We start from the raw sequence: 18467 nt of genomic DNA, 5'->3' as shown, positions 1-18467 counted from the left end.
TAAGCGCTTGCAGGGGAGCGCACGGGGCTCCCCATGCACCAGGTGTGGCCTGCGTCCCCAGTTCTGTCGAACTTGGGGAAACCTGGATTTTGTGAGCCGGCAGCGGACTCCTAGGCGCGCTCAGGAGGCTGCGCCCCTGCCCCGGGGTGCGCGGTGTTGGAAGGGTGAAGGCGCGTGGGACTTGGGCAGGGCCGGCCCTCCCCGAGAACCGGCGCTGACTGGCTGCAGCCGAGAGGCCGGGACAGGAGAGTGCGATCGCGCCGCCGGGGCCCACCTGCGCGGGGCCGAGCGGCCCTCCTCGGGCCGGATGCGGACAGCGAGTGGAAGGGGTGCGAGCCGTGTGCGGGGTGGGAGTGGAAGGCGGGCGCGCGGCCTCCCCGAAGAAGGAGGCGGGGCGGGCGGGCCTCGGGAGGCGCGGGGGGCGGACCCGCTCGCTGCCGGCGCTGCTTCCCCGCCCGCTAGCACTCTGTCTCGCCGCGGGTCAGGCATGGGAGCTGCGCGCGCCCTCCCGGCGCCCACACCTGTCTGAGCGGCGCAGCGAACCCGGGCCCTGGCGGGCATCTCGGCGCGGGTGAGTGCGGGCGCGGCTGGGGCTCCTTCTCGGACGCGGGGGAGCGCGGCGCGGGGAGGAGCCGGACAAAGGGCCGGTGCGCGCGGGGTCGGGTGACCTCGCCCAGGCCGCCCTCGGAGCTCGAGGGCTGGGACCCACAGCCTGAAGGAGCTCCGCGCTGCAAGGCACTTGGATTCACGCAGTGTTACCCGCGAAGCGGATGGGGAAAGACGGTTCTGCAACTGCTATCATGGGTACTTGGTGGGAGTAGAGAAAGAGCCGGCTCTGGGCAAACCCTCTGGCTGGACGGTGGCAACTGCCCCCACCTCCTACACACAGACACACACCACCACCACCACCACTTGTTTTCCTTGAGTTTTGCATATGTGTATCCCAGCAAGATCTGAACATTAATGTTTAACCTTGGGCACGTGACTGTGAACACACATTAGCAAGCAAAGAAAGTGCAGCAAACACAGGTTGGGGAATAGGATCTTTTCTTTGGAGCCTTGATTGATGACCGTTTGTTTCCCTAGAAAGTACTGTCTGAACTATCAGTGGTTGAAAGCAAATGTTTCTTCTTCAGCCTGTGGCCATTCATCACGAGTTAACTTTTAAATAAAAGTTTGAAAAAAAAAGTTTTAAAAATGTTTTAAAAGAGGAGAAATAAGAATTGTTTAGGTGAAGGAAAACCGCCACTCCCCTCCTGAGTACAAATTAGGTTTGCTTTCCAACGTCTTATGAGAAATCCTATTTGTTTTATTGCCCTGTGGGCGACACCCACAAGACTTCAGAAACAGCCCCTAGCGGGTGGGAAGCTCCCGGTTGGTGTTGGCATGTGGCTGACTTCTCTCAGCTCCTGAAATTGAACTTGAGGGGTCCCGGAGTGCTTTTTAGGAGCAGATAGGCCAATGCCAGAATTGTTTTAACATGGCTATGTGAGAAGGAGTTGAATTTATAGTTTGAAGTCAGCTGTGGCCAAAAGCCAAATGCCAAATTAATATCAGGGTATTTATTGCACTTGTTTCAGGATTCTACTTGTGTATAAGAGCATCTAAAATAGACCTTACTTATCACTGTGTCTCTCAAGAAGTCTGTTAGATGTGAGCAGATTGGAAGTGGAGTGGGGAGAAGGAACTTAGGAAATGCCACAAAAAAGCCATCGTATTTACTTATGAAAGTGTTGTGATGATATGCACGCCATCTGCATTCGGATGAATTGTTTAACTTGTGTTTGTCCCACTTAAAGTCAGGAGATAACTTGTCATGCTTTCCTGTGCCTGAACTGGAAAGAAGCATTTTTCCAGGGTAACTAACATAGATCTTAATTTGTAACACTGACAACTTATTCAGGTAGATGGTGAATGGTGGGCACATTTTTCTGTCTGTAGCATAAGTGCCAAAGTGCCCATTAGTGGATCTGAGAACATTACAGGCCCGTCTCTGCAGTATTTAATAAGAGTCTCAGTTTCTCCTGCACATTTCTTCTCATAGATCCCTTCGGATTCAATCCACCAGGCATTATTCATGCAGAACTCCCACTGACTCCCGGGAATTTGTTTCTCATGGACTCACAATTGACAGTTTTATACACTCAGTTCTTGTTCTGCTTCCAGGTTTGTCACAGGTCCCTGGGATAGTTCATTTTGCCTAAAATCTGACAGAGAAGAAGTCAAGCTTCGTTTGACCACAGGATTATGTGCAGGGTGACTGGACTTGTAAATGCCTTGCATTTCTTTCTTGTACAAGACTATAATTTTTAAACCATTATGTGATCAGGTCCGTTTTCCTTTAACAGGTTCTGTGACTTTGGAAAATGAGAGCAAGCCTGGCTGCAGAGTATTCACAGAGCTTTGTTCATTTTTAGGTCTTTGCTTTAGGAATTAGCATGGTTTCACTCTTCAGTATCCCTGGCCACGGATTCCATGGAAAACCCTTTGTCATCCTTCCAACTGCTGTTCAAAACTTTTATCTTCACAAATTTTCCCACTGTTTCTTTCTGTCTTTGCTGTGTCTAGTGCTCAGAGGAGTTCATACATTGTACAATAGAGAATGTATGTCCTAAGGATTAGATTTCCCCTCCCAGCACTTACTTGATTTAGGAGTTAGATCAGTCTCCCAACACTTGCCCTCTTGAGGAGACTTGTGTTGTTGCAGTTTTGAAGACTAAGGTGCAGGGAGGGCTAGGAGACCGCAGTCTCGGTGCCATCTCAAGCAGAAGCGTTGATGTTTTCACATCTGATAATGTGCAATGTCCCTTCACCGTAAGGTTAGTAGAGGTCTTATGAGGTGGCACCATCCTCATAAGGTATACGTATTTTTAGATAGTGGACAGCGGAGCCGTGGCTCATATTGAGTGATGGAGCATGGAATGTGTCATCCTCTTGTGAGTCAGATGTACAGAGTTGGAAAAGGAATACAGTTTCCATATTACTACGCATGGCGAAAAAATATTTGCCTACCTTCATTTTCCATTCTGCTCTGCCCTTTAGGTGAAGGGATGCATGAAAATACTTAGTTGGGAACTTTAAAAGATAATTATGTATAGGAGGAATCCTTATCCAGTAAAGGCTTATTCCTAGAAATGAAATGTTGTAGACCCGAATTTTCTACATCAGCATTTAGATATAATGAGGATAAGACGTGGAAATCTTCATTCCTTTTTGAAAGATGGGGTTTTTCCAGACAGTTCTTTATGGATAAGGTGACTCATGTGTAAAGGCAAAAGAGAATTTAAAGTTATGTAACCCATTAGGTACCTTTCCAGTTGTGCGCTTATGAATGTTTTTATTACATCTGTTTGCATCCCAGAGTGTTTATGTTTAAATAAAGTGAAATGGGCATAGTGCAAGCTTACCTAGAGTTTATAAAAATGGAAACAATAATTATTTGTTTCCTGGGGAATTATTCTATTATCAGGTGAGTTGAGAAATTAGTGGAAAGCCACCAACCTAATTTTAAAGCATCACAGTTATTCTCGGTGTGTTATTAGTGGGGGAGGGGTCAGGAGAAGGTGGGAATTAGTGGGTAGTAGGATTGGGTCTCCCTCACACTTTCCTGGCAGCACTGACATCCAGCCATCCCATCCCTCCACTCCATTCTTAAAAGCTGCCCTCTGCTGGAGGCCTTTGTTTCCTTTGAAGACGAATCAAGGAAATCTTGTCACCCAGATAAGTGAGAGATGAACATGATAAATTTTGCTTTTCCTTTTTCCCAATGCCTCCACCCTCCATAATTTTGTGGTTAAAAGCTCCTGAGTGGCAAATGACAGTGCAGCCGCTGTCTATAAACAACATCGTGCCTGACCTGGACTTTTGTGACCCTGGGAAATGACAAAATTAGAGAATCCTGGGCCTGAAAAGACGAGAGCTGAAAAGCCGTAAGGAGATCATCTGGCTCAGGTCACTATTCATAATTTCTCAACCACCTCAAATACATATTTGACAAAGGAGTGAGCAGTTTATGAAGCTTGTAACTTTAATCCAGATGTCAGTTTAAACCCTTCTGGGGACCTGAGAACAACTTTACCTCCAATTTCTGATTAGGTACTTAAAAACCAAATCAATCTGGAATATTTTTTTTTTTTTAAGATTTTATTGGGGAAGGGGAACAGGACTTTATTGGGGAACAGTGAGTACTTCCAGGACTTTTTTCCAAGTTAAGTTCTTGTCCTTTCAATCTTAGTTGTGGAGGGCGCAACTCAGCTCCAGGTCCAGTTGCCGTTTCTAGTTGCGGGGGGCACAGCCCACCATCCCTTGCGGGAGTCGAGGAATCAAACTGGCAACCTTGTGGTTGAGAGCCTGCGCTCCAATCAGCTGAGCCATCCGGGAGACAGCTCAGCTCAAGATGCCATGTTCAATCTTAGTTTCACCATCCCTTGCGGGACTCGAGGAATTGAACTGGCAACCTTATGGTTGAGAGCTCACTGGCCCATGTGGGAATTGAACCAGCAGCCTTCGGAGTTAGGAGCATGGAGCTCTAACTGCCTGAGCCACCGAGCCAGCCCTTGATCTGGAATAATTTAACTGTACCAATTTTTAAATCTGAATTACAGTTTGTTTGTTTTTTAATGCAGTTTTATAGCTTTTGGAGTTACATAGAAACTTTAATCAAGATAGAAAATGTCAGAACACGGTTTGATCCCACAAGATAATGAATGGAGTTTAATACTACAGAGAACTTGTAAGCAATGTTTCAAATGAATAGAATTAGTGTTTTATGAGGTATTTGAAAAGTTTATTTTTAAGAGATTAGAACTTCACTCTGCCCTATGTTTTAGCAGTCCTTTACTTACCTGGCTGACTTCTTAACTGGTTAAATGACTGGAATTTAAGTTGTAAGGAATCTGAATTAGTAATATCTAATATCAGTCTAGAAGAGTAATAGTCTAGTAATATTCTGTGGTAGACTCTTCAGCGTTCTCTAATAGCATTTTGTGATTTTTAAGTGATCCTGGGGGGTCCTTGGCATAGTCATCCATCATTTTTGCTAAAAAACAAAGTTGATCCTCTATATTGAGATGTTGGAATGAAGCTTTGGCCAGTGAGAGAGCCTAGCTGACCGCCCAGCACTCACACCCAAGAAAAGGCTTGTTCTCATTTCTCCATACCCATTAACTTTCTTGAACTGGTTTCTAAAAACGTTGTTTCTTTTCGAAAGACAGACATTTAAAAACAAACAAGAAAAGCGGTAAGTCATGGTGGCACTTGTGAAATGAGGCATGCTTCAAAGCCTTTGAAAGTACTTTTTAAACAGGGGTTTGCTATACAGGCAAAGCCCTTAGAAAAATGAAATTAGAGTTAATTTTCCCTGAGAGGGAGTTCATTCATTAATACAAGGTTCCTAATACAAGGCTTTTTAAAAGTGTATTTGAACTAGTTTCAGACTCTTTCCTGCCATTCTCTTGCCTGACACCCTTGCCAATGGACTGTGGGGAGCCATGGTTACAGGAAACTCTGAGCTTTGCAGAATGGCTTGGTTTATGCTACCTGTTTCCTCCCCCTGAGGCAATTGTCTCTGCCTGCACCTGAGGGGAGCTTGAGCTTGTAAAGCTGCTGAGGAATTTGGTGGGAGCGGCCAGTTCCCGGACACAGAAGGCTGATGCCTATCAGGGCAATTGATAAGATAATTACTTGTGAGTTTCGGTGAATGTTGTATCCTCTATGTGAAAGCTAAAGAATTTACATTTGTTATGTTAATACATACTTGCACGTGCTCAAACTGCTTATATGGGTGCAGTAAAATAAACTTAGTGTCTTCAGGATCACTGAAGTCCGCGATCGCCATCATATGTGAGAGTGTCTTTTATTCATTCCCACTCCCCCATTCGGGAACCCACCGACTCGTGACGGCTGGCCCGTCGCACTTGGCGCCCAACGTGGGGCTCGAATACGGGGGTAACAGTGAGGAACACCGCGTGGAAAGGGCCCCGGCTCATTAGAGCTGAATCAGTGGATGCACGGTGAGTGAGACACGATCCCCTCGGTTGAATGAATGTGTGAATGATTGATAGTTCCACGACTTTTTGTCACGGAGCTTGATTGGGCCCCAATCCAGAAGGGCACCTGATTGTTTCTTTGTTTGAAAGAAGGACCGAGTTAGGGAAAAGAATGGGTCACGCTAGCAGCAAGGACCTGTATGTTAGAGGACTTAAGAAATTGCTTACCGCCCGTGGCTGTCGGGTGAGCAGAGAACAGTTAGATAAGTTTTTAGAATTTGTAAAAGAAGTTTGTCCGTGGTTTCCTGAAGAAGGAACTGTCAGTCTGGGAACCTGGCAGAAAGTGGGAAAACAATTAAAGGATTTTTACACTGTCCACGGACCTCAGCGGGTCCCTGTGGAAACATTTGGACTGTGGACTTTGATCCGAGACTGTTTGAACCTTAAACATGAGGAATGCAAATTAGAGAAAGTGAAACAAGCCGGTGATGAGGAGGGAGAGAGCGCAAAGTTGTTAGAGGGAGTTCTTAAGGTTAATAAAGAGCCTGTTTATCAGGAAACTCCGGTCGAGCACCGGGAAGATTTAAAACCTCAGGATCAGGAAAAATTAGAAGATGAGGGAGTCAAATATGATAGAGACAAAAACCCTCCTTTAGTGGCTGTGGCTCGGGAGGACGAGAAACTTGCAGATACTGCACTTTCTCTTGCAGATCAAATAAAAAAGATTCAGGGACAGTTGATAGAACTTAAAGTTGCTGTAGACGGAGGAAATTGTCCTCGGGGTAAAGATCCCCCCATAGTTGATCCCTCTGCACCACCTCCTGAGGAGTCCTGTAGGTGGAGACCTCCGCCGCAGTCCCCGGTTTGGGACATGCCTGCAGAGCCTTCGCCAAGTTATGTTAAGCCAGGATCGGACTCTGTTGTACTATCCCCTCTTCAAATAGCTTGTGAAGAGGCTCACAAGCAAGGGGAATCTACAGAGCAGTTTGGCGTATATCCTATTTTTGAAAGATATGATCAGGCAGGACGTAGGGTTAGGGATTGGAGGCCTTTCCAGTGGAAGCAGATAAAAGAATTGAAAGAGGCTTGTGTGCAGTATGGGCCTATTGCCCCTTTTACCCTGGCAATTTTGGATATTCTGTCTACTGAAGCCACCCCTCCAGAGGATTGGAAGCTTATTGCTCATGCTTGCCTTTCGGGAGGCGATCATCTCTTATGGAGATCTGAGTTTTATGAAAACTGCAAAAAGAAAGCTAATCAGAACAATTTGAGGCGAGTTCCCATTACTTTTGAGATGTTGGCCGGTGAAGGCATTTATGCTGAAATAAGAAACCAAATGGGCTTTGCGGCAGGAGCTTATGCTCAGACTTCTGCCGCTGCAAAGGAAGCCTGGCGTATGCTACCAGAAACTTCCCGCAAAGAGGAACATGTATCTCAGATAAGACAGGGAGCGGATGAGCCGTTCCAAGATTTTGTGTCCCGCCTTACCACTGCGGCTGGACGGATTTTTGGGGCGTCAATGGCTACCCAGTCCTTTATAACGCAGCTTGCCTATGAAAATGCCAATTCGGCATGTCAAGCCGTTATCAGGCCAATTAGGAAGAAAGGAGATTTATCTGAATACCTTCGCCTGTGTACTGATGTGGGCCCCTCTTTTACCCAGGGCATAGCAATAGCGGCAGCTATACAGGGAAAGCCTATGAGGGAAGTGCTCAATCAACAGGCAAGACTTCATACAGGGAATCGTACTGGAGCATGTTTTACTTGCGGGAAAAGGGGACATCGAGCAGCCCAATGCCCCGATAAGGGAAAAACAGGGACTGTAGCTGCTCCTGTTAAAAAACCTCCAGATATCTGTCCTAAATGTAGGAGAGGAAAGCATTGGGCTAATGAGTGTAAATCTAGGATAGATAAAGATGGAAAACCGATTCAGGGAAACTGGGTGAGGGGCCAGCCCCAGGCCCCGAATCAGCAATGTTATGGGGCTCTGCAGGTTCCCGAGCAGAAAGGGAACGAACCTCAGAAAAGAAATACATCACAGATTTATTCCGGGCCACCTCAGGCAGCGCAGGATTGGACTTGTGTTCCACCGCCGACATCGTATTAACTCCTGAAATGGGAATGCAAGCCCTACCCACAGGGGTTTTTGGGCCGCTGCCGCCAAAAACCGTTGGGCTTCTATTAGGGAGAAGTAGTACAACCATGAAGGGAATTCAAGTTTCCCCGGGAGTTATTGATGAGGATTTTACCGGAAAAATTAAGATTATGGTTCATTCACCACTGACTATTTCCAATATTCCCTCTGGAACTCGGATTGCTCAATTAATAATTTTGCCTAGGATGAAAATAGGGAAAAGTAGACAAGACCAAGAACGAGGAGATCGAGGCTTCGGTTCCTCGGATGTGTATTGGGTTCAAGAAATAAAGAAAGATCGACCTGTTTTACAGCTTAAGATTGCTGGGAAAGATTTTCAGGGGCTTTTAGATACTGGAGCCGATGTGTCTTGCATATCTGCGCAACATTGGCCATCTAATTGGCCGATGCAAAGTACGAGTACAAGCCTGCAAGGTATCGGTCAGTCTCACGCCCCACAGCAAAGTAGCAATTTGTTATCATGGCAGGATGATGATGGTCATCAAGGAACATTTCAGCCTTATATTATTCCCGGTTTGCCGGTGAATTTGTGGGGACGTGATATTATGAGCAATATGGGAGTTTATCTTTACAGCCCGAGTGTTCAAGTTACTCAGCAGATGTTTGATCAGGGGTTTCTTCCTGGGAAAGGCTTAGGGAGCGCAGGACAAGGACGTCAGGAACCTATATCGCCCAATCCCAATTTACAGAGGACAGGTTTGGGGTATTTTCCCCAGGGGTCATAGATTTACCTGTACTCCACCAAAAAACAGCAGAGGCTATTACTTGGAAATCTGATACGCCTGTGTGGATAGATCAATGGCCCCTTACTAAAGAAAAAATCTTGGCCGCTCAAGCGCTAGTACAGGAGCAGCTTGAACAAGGCAACATAACTGAATCAACCTCTCCTTGGAATTCACCCATTTTTGTAATTAAGAAAAAATCAGGGAAATGGAGATTGTTGCAGGATTTGAGAAAAGTGAATGAAACTATGGAAGTTATGGGGGCTTTGCAACCAGGATTACCTCATCCCTCTGCCATACCAAAAGACACTTATAAAATAGTCTTGGATTTGAAGGATTGTTTTTATACTATTCCCCTTCATCCGCAAGATTGTAAGAGATTTGCCTTTAGTATTCCTAGTCCAAATTTCCAGGAACCTATAAAAAGATATCAATGGCGAGTCCTCCCCCAAGGTATGGCAAACAGCCCCACTTTATGTCAAAAGTTTGTTAGTGAAGCAATTGATAACACCAGAAAACAGTTTCCTTCTGTGTATATCATTCATTATATGGATGACATCTTATTGGCTTGTAAGAAAGAAGGAATGTTGTTAGCTTGCTTTACAGATATAAAAAAGAATCTTCTAGCCTCAGGTCTTATTATTGCACCTGAGAAAGTACAGCGAAGTGAGCCTTATTCTTACTTGGGATTTCAGTTATTTGCTCAGTATTTCACTCCACAAAAAATAGAGCTTAGGAAAGATCATCTTAAGTCTCTTAATGATTTTCAGAAACTGTTGGGAGATATTAATTGGCTGCGCCCTTCTTTGGGACTAACTACTGGAGATCTTAAACCACTGTTTGAAATTTTAAAAGGAGATTCTGATCCGACCTCACCCAGGTCTCTTACTGAGCCTGCACGGAAGGCTCTTTCTAAGGTTGAGGAAGCTATTCAGCAACAGCATGTTTCTTTTTTAGATTATTCTAAACCTCTATATGTGTATGTTTTAGACACCAAGCATACACCCACAGCAGTGTTGTGGCAAGAAGGGCCACTTAGATGGATACACCTCCATGTGGCTGCAAAAAAAAATCTTACACCTTATTATGAATTTGTGGTCAGTTTAATTCAGGAGAGCCGCTTGGAAGCTCGAAAATATTATGAAAAGGAGCCAGATTCTATTGTTATTCCTTTTACAAAAGCACAGATTCAAGGCCTGATGCAGTTTATTAGACATTGTCTTGCTGCATTTGCCATGATTGGAACTCCTAAAAAACTTAAAACAGATAATGGCTCAGGTTATACCAGCAAAAAATTTGCTCTATTTTGCCAGCAATTTTCGATCAATCATGTTACTGGCATTCCTTACAATCCCCAAGGACAAGGGATTGTTGAACGTACTCATGGTACATTAAAAGTTAATTTGCAAAAAATAAAAAAGGGGGAGTTATATCCCCTGACACCTCATAATTATTTGTCTCATTCTCTCTTTATTCAAAATTTTTTGACCTTGGATGCCCATGGCAAGAGTGCTGCAGAGCGCTTTTGGCATCCTTCTACTGCCCCACAGGCTTTGGTCAAATGGAAAGACCCACTTACGGGCTCTTGGCAAGGCCCAGATCCAGTCCTCATATGGGGACGAGGACATGTATGTGTTTTTCCACAGGATGCAGAAGGCCCTCGGTGGCTGCCAGAAAGATTGGTGCGACATGTGGACCCTCAGCCCATTGATGATGCTACTGATGCTTTGCCAAGCGGAACCTGACCAGACGTATTGGGCCTATGTACCTGATCCACCAATCCTCCACCTCGCTGTGTGGGACGGTCCTGAGATTCCAGTCTATGTTAATGATACTCAGGCCTTAGGATTGCCCTCTGATGGACACATAAAACAACAACTAGAAAAGAATTTTACTTATAATGGTACAGGAACAGGTTTGCCTATTTGTATTGCAAATAATAGGTCAACATCTTGGTGCTTGCGTAGTTCTCCTGTCACTATGCACATTAATGACTCTTTAGTTGGATGGACTGTTCGTCTTAATAAAAGATTGAAATTAAATATTGAGACTGTCCCATGGAGAGACTGTCCTGGCAATGATCCTGTTCGTTATGACATCCCTGGAACAGGCAGATACATCATTAACTGGTCAAGAAGTAACCAGTCAAGATGGGACTAGAGATTAGACTACTGTTGCTAAGACTGTTAATATTTCTGCTTGTGTTCCTTCTTCTTATGCGCTGTTGATTGGAAATGTTAATGTACACTTTATAGGAAATCAATTTAGTGTATCCTGTAGTAATTGTTCTTTAGCAAATTGTATTTCTTGGGTACCATTAGGAACTCATGTTATGATACTTAAACAACCATCTTTTGTTATGCTTCCTGTTAATATTTCTGGACCTTGGTATGCTAAAAGAAGTTTGTAGGTTTTTAAAGAAATTGAGTATGCTTTGAGTAGGTTTATTGGGCTTCTGTGTCTGTTTGGTTCTGTGCCTACTCCCCATCCTCATTAGACATCCATCAGCTTGAGCTTAAGGCAAGTCTTAAGACTCTCACCCCTGTGCATTTATGAGGGACGGGTTAGTCAACGACGGGCAAATACTTGGGAGCCGCTTCAACACCTAAGACAGGGCTTGTATGATAAAATATGAGTACCAATGACGGGTAAGTTGAGGCAGGCGTCCTGGGATGCCTAAGACAGGCGCCGTCACCTCACCATCCTGACTGGATGGATTTTGTTCATATAAAATAAAAAAGGGGGAGATGTGGGGAGCCATGGTTACAGGAAACTCTGAGCTTTGCAGAATGGCTTGGTTTATGCTACCTGTTTCCTCCCCCTGAGGCAATTGTCTCTGCCTGCACCTGAGGGGAGCTTGAGCTTGTAAAGCTGCTGAGGAATTTGGTGGGAGCGGCCAGTTCCCGGACACAGAAGGCTGATGCCTATCAGGGCAATTGATAAGATAATTACTTGTGAGTTTCGGTGAATGTTGTATCCTCTATGTGAAAGCTAAAGAATTTACATTTGTTATGTTAATACATACTTGCACGTGCTCAAACTGCTTATATGGGTGCAGTAAAATAAACTTAGTGTCTTCAGGATCACTGAAGTCCGCGATCGCCATCATATGTGAGAGTGTCTTTTATTCATTCCCACTCCCCCATTCGGGAACCCACCGACTCGTGACGGCTGGCCCGTCGCAATGGACTATTTTAGTTTTTGGATAAATGGATAAAGCCAAAGGACGGCTGCCACTGGAGCTGCAGTAGATAATTCAAACTCTATGTTCCCAGGATCCAATTAACATACAGATTTCAAGTTTGGGATTTGAAAATGCATGATCTAGATAATAATGTGAGCGTACGAGTATGTTAACTGTCATGTTTGTCATGCACGTAGAAAATATTATCTACAACTTATGATGATACATAGTATAATACTATCTCATCTCCTCTCTCTCCCCAAGAATCATATTTTGAAAACAGGAATAGTTGGCTGCTTGCCCCTCTGTCTGGATTCTGTGTTTTCTTTCTTAAGATAAGCTGAAGCAAAACTTGGCTTACCACATCTGCTGCACAACGCTAGCTAGCAGGCATTAACATTCTCTGCGTTAGTCAAAGGGAGGAGGAGTGGTGTCTAAGGGTCCAAGATACAGCCCGAATGGAGATACATGATTCCTCTTAGTACACATCACATTTGGCAGGGATTCTGGTGTGTGGGGGCTTTAGTCACCTAGACAGCAACGTACATAGAGAAAAGGTAGTCCAAGCCCTAGATACATCCACGCGCTGAGTCCTCGGCCAGGAGATGTGAATAACCAGATAAAGAGCCGTCCCCCAAAGTCTCCTCAAGGGTTGACCTCACCATACCTCCCCCACCTGTAAAGTTCCCAGTGGGGAGGAGGCCTCTACTAGCATTAGCATCCCCTCCCTCCCTCAGTCTTGACAATACCCTCGACAAGCACATACAAATGTGTGTATGCACACACACTCCATGATTTCAAGGATTTAGAGAAATAATTAGATGTGTTACCTCCCCACAAAAGGGCCCAGGAACCCTTCTTATTTGGAAAAAGTGGAGAGAATCTGTTTCAAGGAATCGGGAAGTCCCAAGGAATTGGCTTTTCCAAGACCCCATTCCTTTCTTTTCCCATCCCTGTTCTCCCTGACAGCGTGGAATCAAAGAGAGAGATAAGCTAAAAGATCCCAGAGGTGCGTGGGGCACCATACATCTTAGAAATATAGTCTGTGGATGTGGGTTGGCACGCTCAGCTGGACTAGATCAGCTCAATGGGATTTTTCAGTTTTATGTAAAAGAAAACAAAGGCACCCCAAAGTTGCCAGCAAGGCTGTATTCTCAAGGAGGAAGAGGGTGAGAATAAGGAAACAGTCTCCTCCTGACTCCTGCTAGATGCCACTAGCCTCTTGAGACCGACACGCTCCTTGTCCTTGTTTTGGGATATTTGATTGTGAGTGAATTATCCCACCTGCTAAGTCAGCTTCCTTCAACAGAAGATTCAGAGCCAACTGATGCTTGAACATTTATGAAAGTACTACTTCCCATCTTTTTGTTGTTGTTGTTTTTCTTGTGGGGTGATTGATCTTGATCTTTAAACATATCTTTCAGGATAAAAATCCATAGCCCTTCATAATCTAGCTCTTGCCTGCTGCTTCCACCGCGACCTCTGTCCCACCCTTGCTCAGCAAAGCATAATTCCTGGAGGGAGTCGCACTTTTGCAGGTCTCCCTGCTCTTGCACAGACTGTTGCCCCCTCTCTCTAAGAGTTCCCTTCACTCTATCATACGCTGTATAACTTCTGTTGAACTTCAACACCCATCGCAAGCATCACCACCCCTGGAACACCCCCCTGTTCTTCCTCGTCCCCACAACTGATTTCGTGCTCTTTCTCTGAGCTACCACTCAACGAGCATCATTCAAGAAAAGTATTTTTTGAGCCACACCATTCATCCACTCCCTCTTCCACTAATACAGGCCTTCATTCACTAAATCTTTGTTGAGCGCTCGCTAGCATCGGCCCAAATTCAAGACATGTAGACTAGCTGGGAACGCAGATACAAAGAGCTGAAAAAGTCACCAACAGTAACCGTCATAATGTGATCAACCTTGGACAAAGGTCCTGGTACGATATGACAAAATCCAAAGGAAAAAGGAATCTTTTGTTAGAGGCCTGACTACTCAGAAACTAAATTTGTAATAGTTAAGGTTGTTCAAAATGCAAAGAAAAGAAATGACAGGAGTCCCAGTAAGTGGCACTGTGGAGCCATCCTTGATGCCTTGTCACTCAGTAAGCTGAGTAATTTAAATTTACCCTCTCACATGGACAAGTTGCTCTGAACATTATCCAAATAGAAGCTATAATGAGAACGAGAGAAAAGAAAGGCAGGGGGACCAAAGCGGTAGGAAAACACAAAGGTTTAGAATGAAGTACAAAAAAGGCTCAGAATTACATGGAAATTGGGGCAGGTCCTTCAGTTCATCTGGGGATCAATGAACACATTACACACACACACACACACACACACACACACACACACACACGCACTGCGCTGCAGTGGGCCGTCACCTGGGGCATCTTAAACATAGAAGCGAATGAACGCCCGATTTCATTTTGGGCACCCAGCCACAGGAATGTTCCAAGGTCAAGCCCTTGCATTGTAAGTGAGACCATTATCTAGGGATTCCTCTCTACACCCTGATTCCTGAGGAGGGTTCACAGACTTAGAAACAATGACAGGCATGCAGCCGACCTCTTCCGCGGTAAACCAGTGCCCAGTCAACCCTCGCCCTCCTGACCCGCTTGTCTTTGTTCCTACAGAGTGGTGCTCAGCATGGCGGGGATTCCAGGGCTCCTCTTCCTCCTCCTCCTCCTCTTCTTCCTCCTCCTGTGTGCTGTCGGGCAGGTGAGCCCCTCCAGTGCCCACTGGAAACCCACTTGGCCTGCTTACCGCCTCCCTGTCGTCTTGCCACAGTCCACTCTCCACTTAGCCAAGCCAGACTTTGGGGCCGAAGCCAAATTGGAAGTGTCCTCTTCATGTGGACCCCAGTGTCATAAGGGAACCCCACTGCCCACATATGAAGAGGTCAAACAGTACCTGTCTTATGAAACGCTCTATGCCAACGGCAGCCGCACAGAGACGCAGGTGGGCATCTATGTCCTCAGCAGTGGCGTGGGGGAGTCTTCAGGAAAATCTCGGAGGAAACGGCAGATTTATGGCTACGACAGCAGGTTCAGCATTTTTGGGAAGGACTTCCTGCTCAACTACCCCTTCTCAACGTCGGTGAAGTTATCTACAGGTTGTACCGGCACCCTGGTGGCCGAGAAGCACGTCCTCACCGCTGCCCACTGCATACACGATGGGAAAACCTACGTGAAAGGAACCCAGAAACTTCGAGTGGGCTTCTTGAAGCCCAAGTTTAAAGATGGTGGTCGAGGGGCCAACAACTCCAGCTCAGCCGTGCCCGAGAAGATGAAATTTCAATGGATCCGAGTGAAACGCACCCACGTGCCCAAGGGTTGGATCAAGGGCAATGCCAACGACATTGGCATGGATTATGACTATGCTCTCCTGGAACTCAAAAAACCCCACAAGAGAAAGTACATGAAGATTGGGGTGAGCCCTTCTGCCAAGCAGCTGCCCGGGGGCAGAATCCACTTCTCTGGTTATGACAACGATCGCCCGGGCAATTTGGTGTACCGTTTCTGTGATGTCAAAGACGAGACCTATGACCTGCTCTACCAGCAGTGTGATGCCCAGCCTGGGGCCAGTGGCTCAGGGGTTTATGTGAGGATGTGGAAGAGACAGCAGCAGAAGTGGGAGCGAAAAATTATTGGCATCTTTTCAGGGCACCAGTGGGTAGATATGAATGGTTCTCCACAGGATTTCAACGTAGCTGTTAGAATCACCCCTCTCAAATATGCCCAGATTTGCTATTGGATTAAAGGAAACTACCTGGATTGCAGGGAAGGGTAACACAGGATACCTTCCTGGCGGCACTTAATGGTCTTCACGTACTTATTTTAGGAGAGGCCAAATTTTGTCATTGGTGTGTGTGTGTGTGTGTGTGTGTGTGTGTGTGTGTGAGTGTAATGTGTCATAATATCTTTTACCTAATTTTTTAAAATTGCAAGATGACTGGCTTTGTTATTTGAAAATTGGTTTGTGTATCATAGCAGCATTTAAACAGTTTGAAAACATACTTTGCATAGAAATAAAAAAGCATACTGATGTTTGGGGCAATAGGGAGTATTTAGCGGTTAAGTTAATCTTTTACTTTTTGAGAACTTTGATTTTTATTTCATCTGAACTTGTCTCAAAGGTTTATATTAAATATGTGGCATACAGGAGATATAAGTTCTTATGTGTGTATGTGTGTATTTTCTCCTGAAACTCATCTTGGTTTTGTCACCTTTTTTTCCCCCTTTTTTAATGCCTAATCACTAATGTTTCCTGATGGCAGTGTTCCCTACCACATACAGCGCTTAGGAACTTTCACAATACTTCTTAGATCGGCAGTTGTAATATTTTGGATTTGGGGGTGTTTGCACAGTAGTTCTTGATCAGTAAAATAATTTGCTGACCGTGTTGGTACACATATTAAACTAGATCTTGCAGTCAGTAAGTATCAAGTTGCTTTCAGTTTTGAAATAGTTTCTCTTCTGAAGACTGTTGTTCTTCTTTTGGGGAACATTACATATGGCTCTGCCAGCTGTGCAGTCACACCAGAGCTGGCAAGATTGTTTATGCCAATCCTTCCATTTAACAGGCTTTCACTCAGATTTCTTGAACTAGCTGTTTTTCAGAAGACAATAATCAGGGCCTAATTAGAACAGGCTGTATGGCTTCCCAACTAACAGTTGTGGTCACACTAAAAACAATCATCGTATTTTACCCCCGGAGTGTAGCACATCTCATGTTTTATCATTTGGACGGAGTAATTTAAAATGAATTAAATTCCAGAGAACAATGGTTGCATTGCTCGGCAGATGTCACAACAGAATAACCACTGTTTAGAGCCTGGCACAGTCATACGGCCTAATCAAAAGTATTCCTCATGGTTTTCAATGTGCTTTTGGGGATCTGTGTACGTGAACTATTTGGAGACTTTTCTCTCCTACGTATTTTATAGTAACAATATTTGGAAGGTGCTTTAAGGAAAACCAATGTACCTTTTTTCCCACTAGCTTTAAAAGGGATACTTTTACTGGACTACTCTAAGCTACAGGCACATATAATCAAGTACACTAGTAAAAATGAAAATTGGGAGAATGAAAAATAGATCAGAATCATCACTCCCATAAATGCCTTTATGAATGTTTTATCAATGTGATAACCCCAGTATATAAAGAAAAGACTTTGACTTATTTTATGTTTTCAGTTTATGCCCCTCAGCCTGAGCACTTCTTTCAAAATGCATCAGTAGAGAAAAAAAGCCAATGAACTATAAACAGATGTACGCTGTTCTTACACCCAGGGTAATTTTGAATCTGTTTGTGAGGACATTTGAATACAGCACTGATGCTTCAACTTCCTCCAGGTGGCTTTTGGCTTGTGTTTCGTGAGCTTTTTGGAAGGCTAATCCTGATAAGGCATTCATTATGAGAAATGTATAACCATAGTGCTTTCGTCAAATCACATAAGAAATACTTTGTGTAGCAAAGAGATGCAGGGCTGCCAGGAATTTTCTGAGTTCCAGTACAATTAGCTTTGGAATCTAGCAGGAATCTAGCCTGAGGAATAAGAGAGGTCTCCATCTCTATGTCTGGTATTTGGGGTTTTTGTTTGGTTTTGCTTTTGCTTGGTGTGAAAAGAAGTTCACTGAACACCTAGATCAGAAATGATATTTTAAAGTAGATGCTCCTTTTAAAAAGCAACTTGTTTTATTTTGATTTTTTTTTTTTTTGCAAAGTTGAAACTTAATGAAACTTCCCTCAGCAAAGGTGGGCAATGGCACAAAATCAAAATAATGTCAAGGTTTAGTTCACAGGTAGCTGTAATTTACTAAAGAATTGTACCTACACGATCTATACAGCGTAACTCAGAACTGTAAAATGAAGACTGTAAAATAATTCAGTATGTCCATCTTGTCAGTGGTAATAAAAGGAAGCATGGTATTAAACTATCATGGAAGTGGAAATAAAAAAGGGCTTTTAACATTATTAATGATATTAATATGCTAATGTAATTAGTGCTTTACATGTATTAGTTATACATTGTAAGGATATATTCCCAATAAGGCGAGTAGAACGTTTCCCAAAATGTGTGCCTTAAACACTGATCCCTCCAGATTTTCTACCAAAAATAAAAAGGACACCATCATCAGGGAGGAGGGAGATGCCTCTCAGTACCCCCCTCTCTTTATCAGGGATTTACATGCTTGTTTGCACATTGAAAGCTCTAAGAAGTCCTGTAGTAAAGAGATGTGTTAATGTTTTAAAAATCTGCATTGCAATAAACATCTTTGATCACGGAACCCTTGTTTCCTCCTCTGATGCCTGTGAGCAATTTAGTGTTCTAATAAATACATTTTGGGGATCACTGTAAAAGCCTTGGGGTCAAGGCGATGATGCACAAAGTCTGACGAGCCCTGAGTGGTGTCATG

General features: G+C 44.4%; 1 protein-coding gene across 2 annotated transcripts; it reads left to right on the top strand.

Moving 5' to 3' along the window:
• The first annotated feature begins 186 nt into the window (after nt 1-186).
• Nucleotides 187-18338, top strand: PRSS23 (serine protease 23). 2 transcript variants are annotated; one of them, XM_019739594.3, is made up of 2 exons: nt 187-329; nt 14683-18338. In XM_019739594.3, exon 2 carries the CDS (start codon nt 14696-14698, stop codon nt 15836-15838), a length of 1143 nt encoding a protein of 380 aa, XP_019595153.1. In that variant the 5' UTR covers nt 187-329; nt 14683-14695; the 3' UTR covers nt 15839-18338. The 2 variants fall into 2 exon arrangements, with proteins under 2 accessions (XP_019595153.1, XP_019595152.1); XM_019739593.3 differs by having other exon boundaries at nt 249-571.
• Nucleotides 18339-18467: the final 129 nt, after the last annotated feature.

Source organism: Rhinolophus sinicus, chromosome 14, assembly GCF_057876585.1.
Source record: "Rhinolophus sinicus isolate RSI-liver-muscle chromosome 14, RSI-T2T, whole genome shotgun sequence".
In the NCBI taxonomy this organism is placed as follows: Eukaryota; Metazoa; Chordata; class Mammalia; order Chiroptera; family Rhinolophidae; genus Rhinolophus; species Rhinolophus sinicus.
The sequence above is the reverse complement of the archived record's forward strand: the minus strand, read 5'-3'. Positions and strand labels throughout refer to the sequence as shown.

What these genes read in the sequence shown, in the direction of transcription:
- PRSS23 (XM_019739594.3), top strand. Translation starts at nt 14,696, where the DNA reads ATGGCGGGGATTCCAGGGCTCCTCTTCCTCCTCCTCCTCCTCTTCTTC.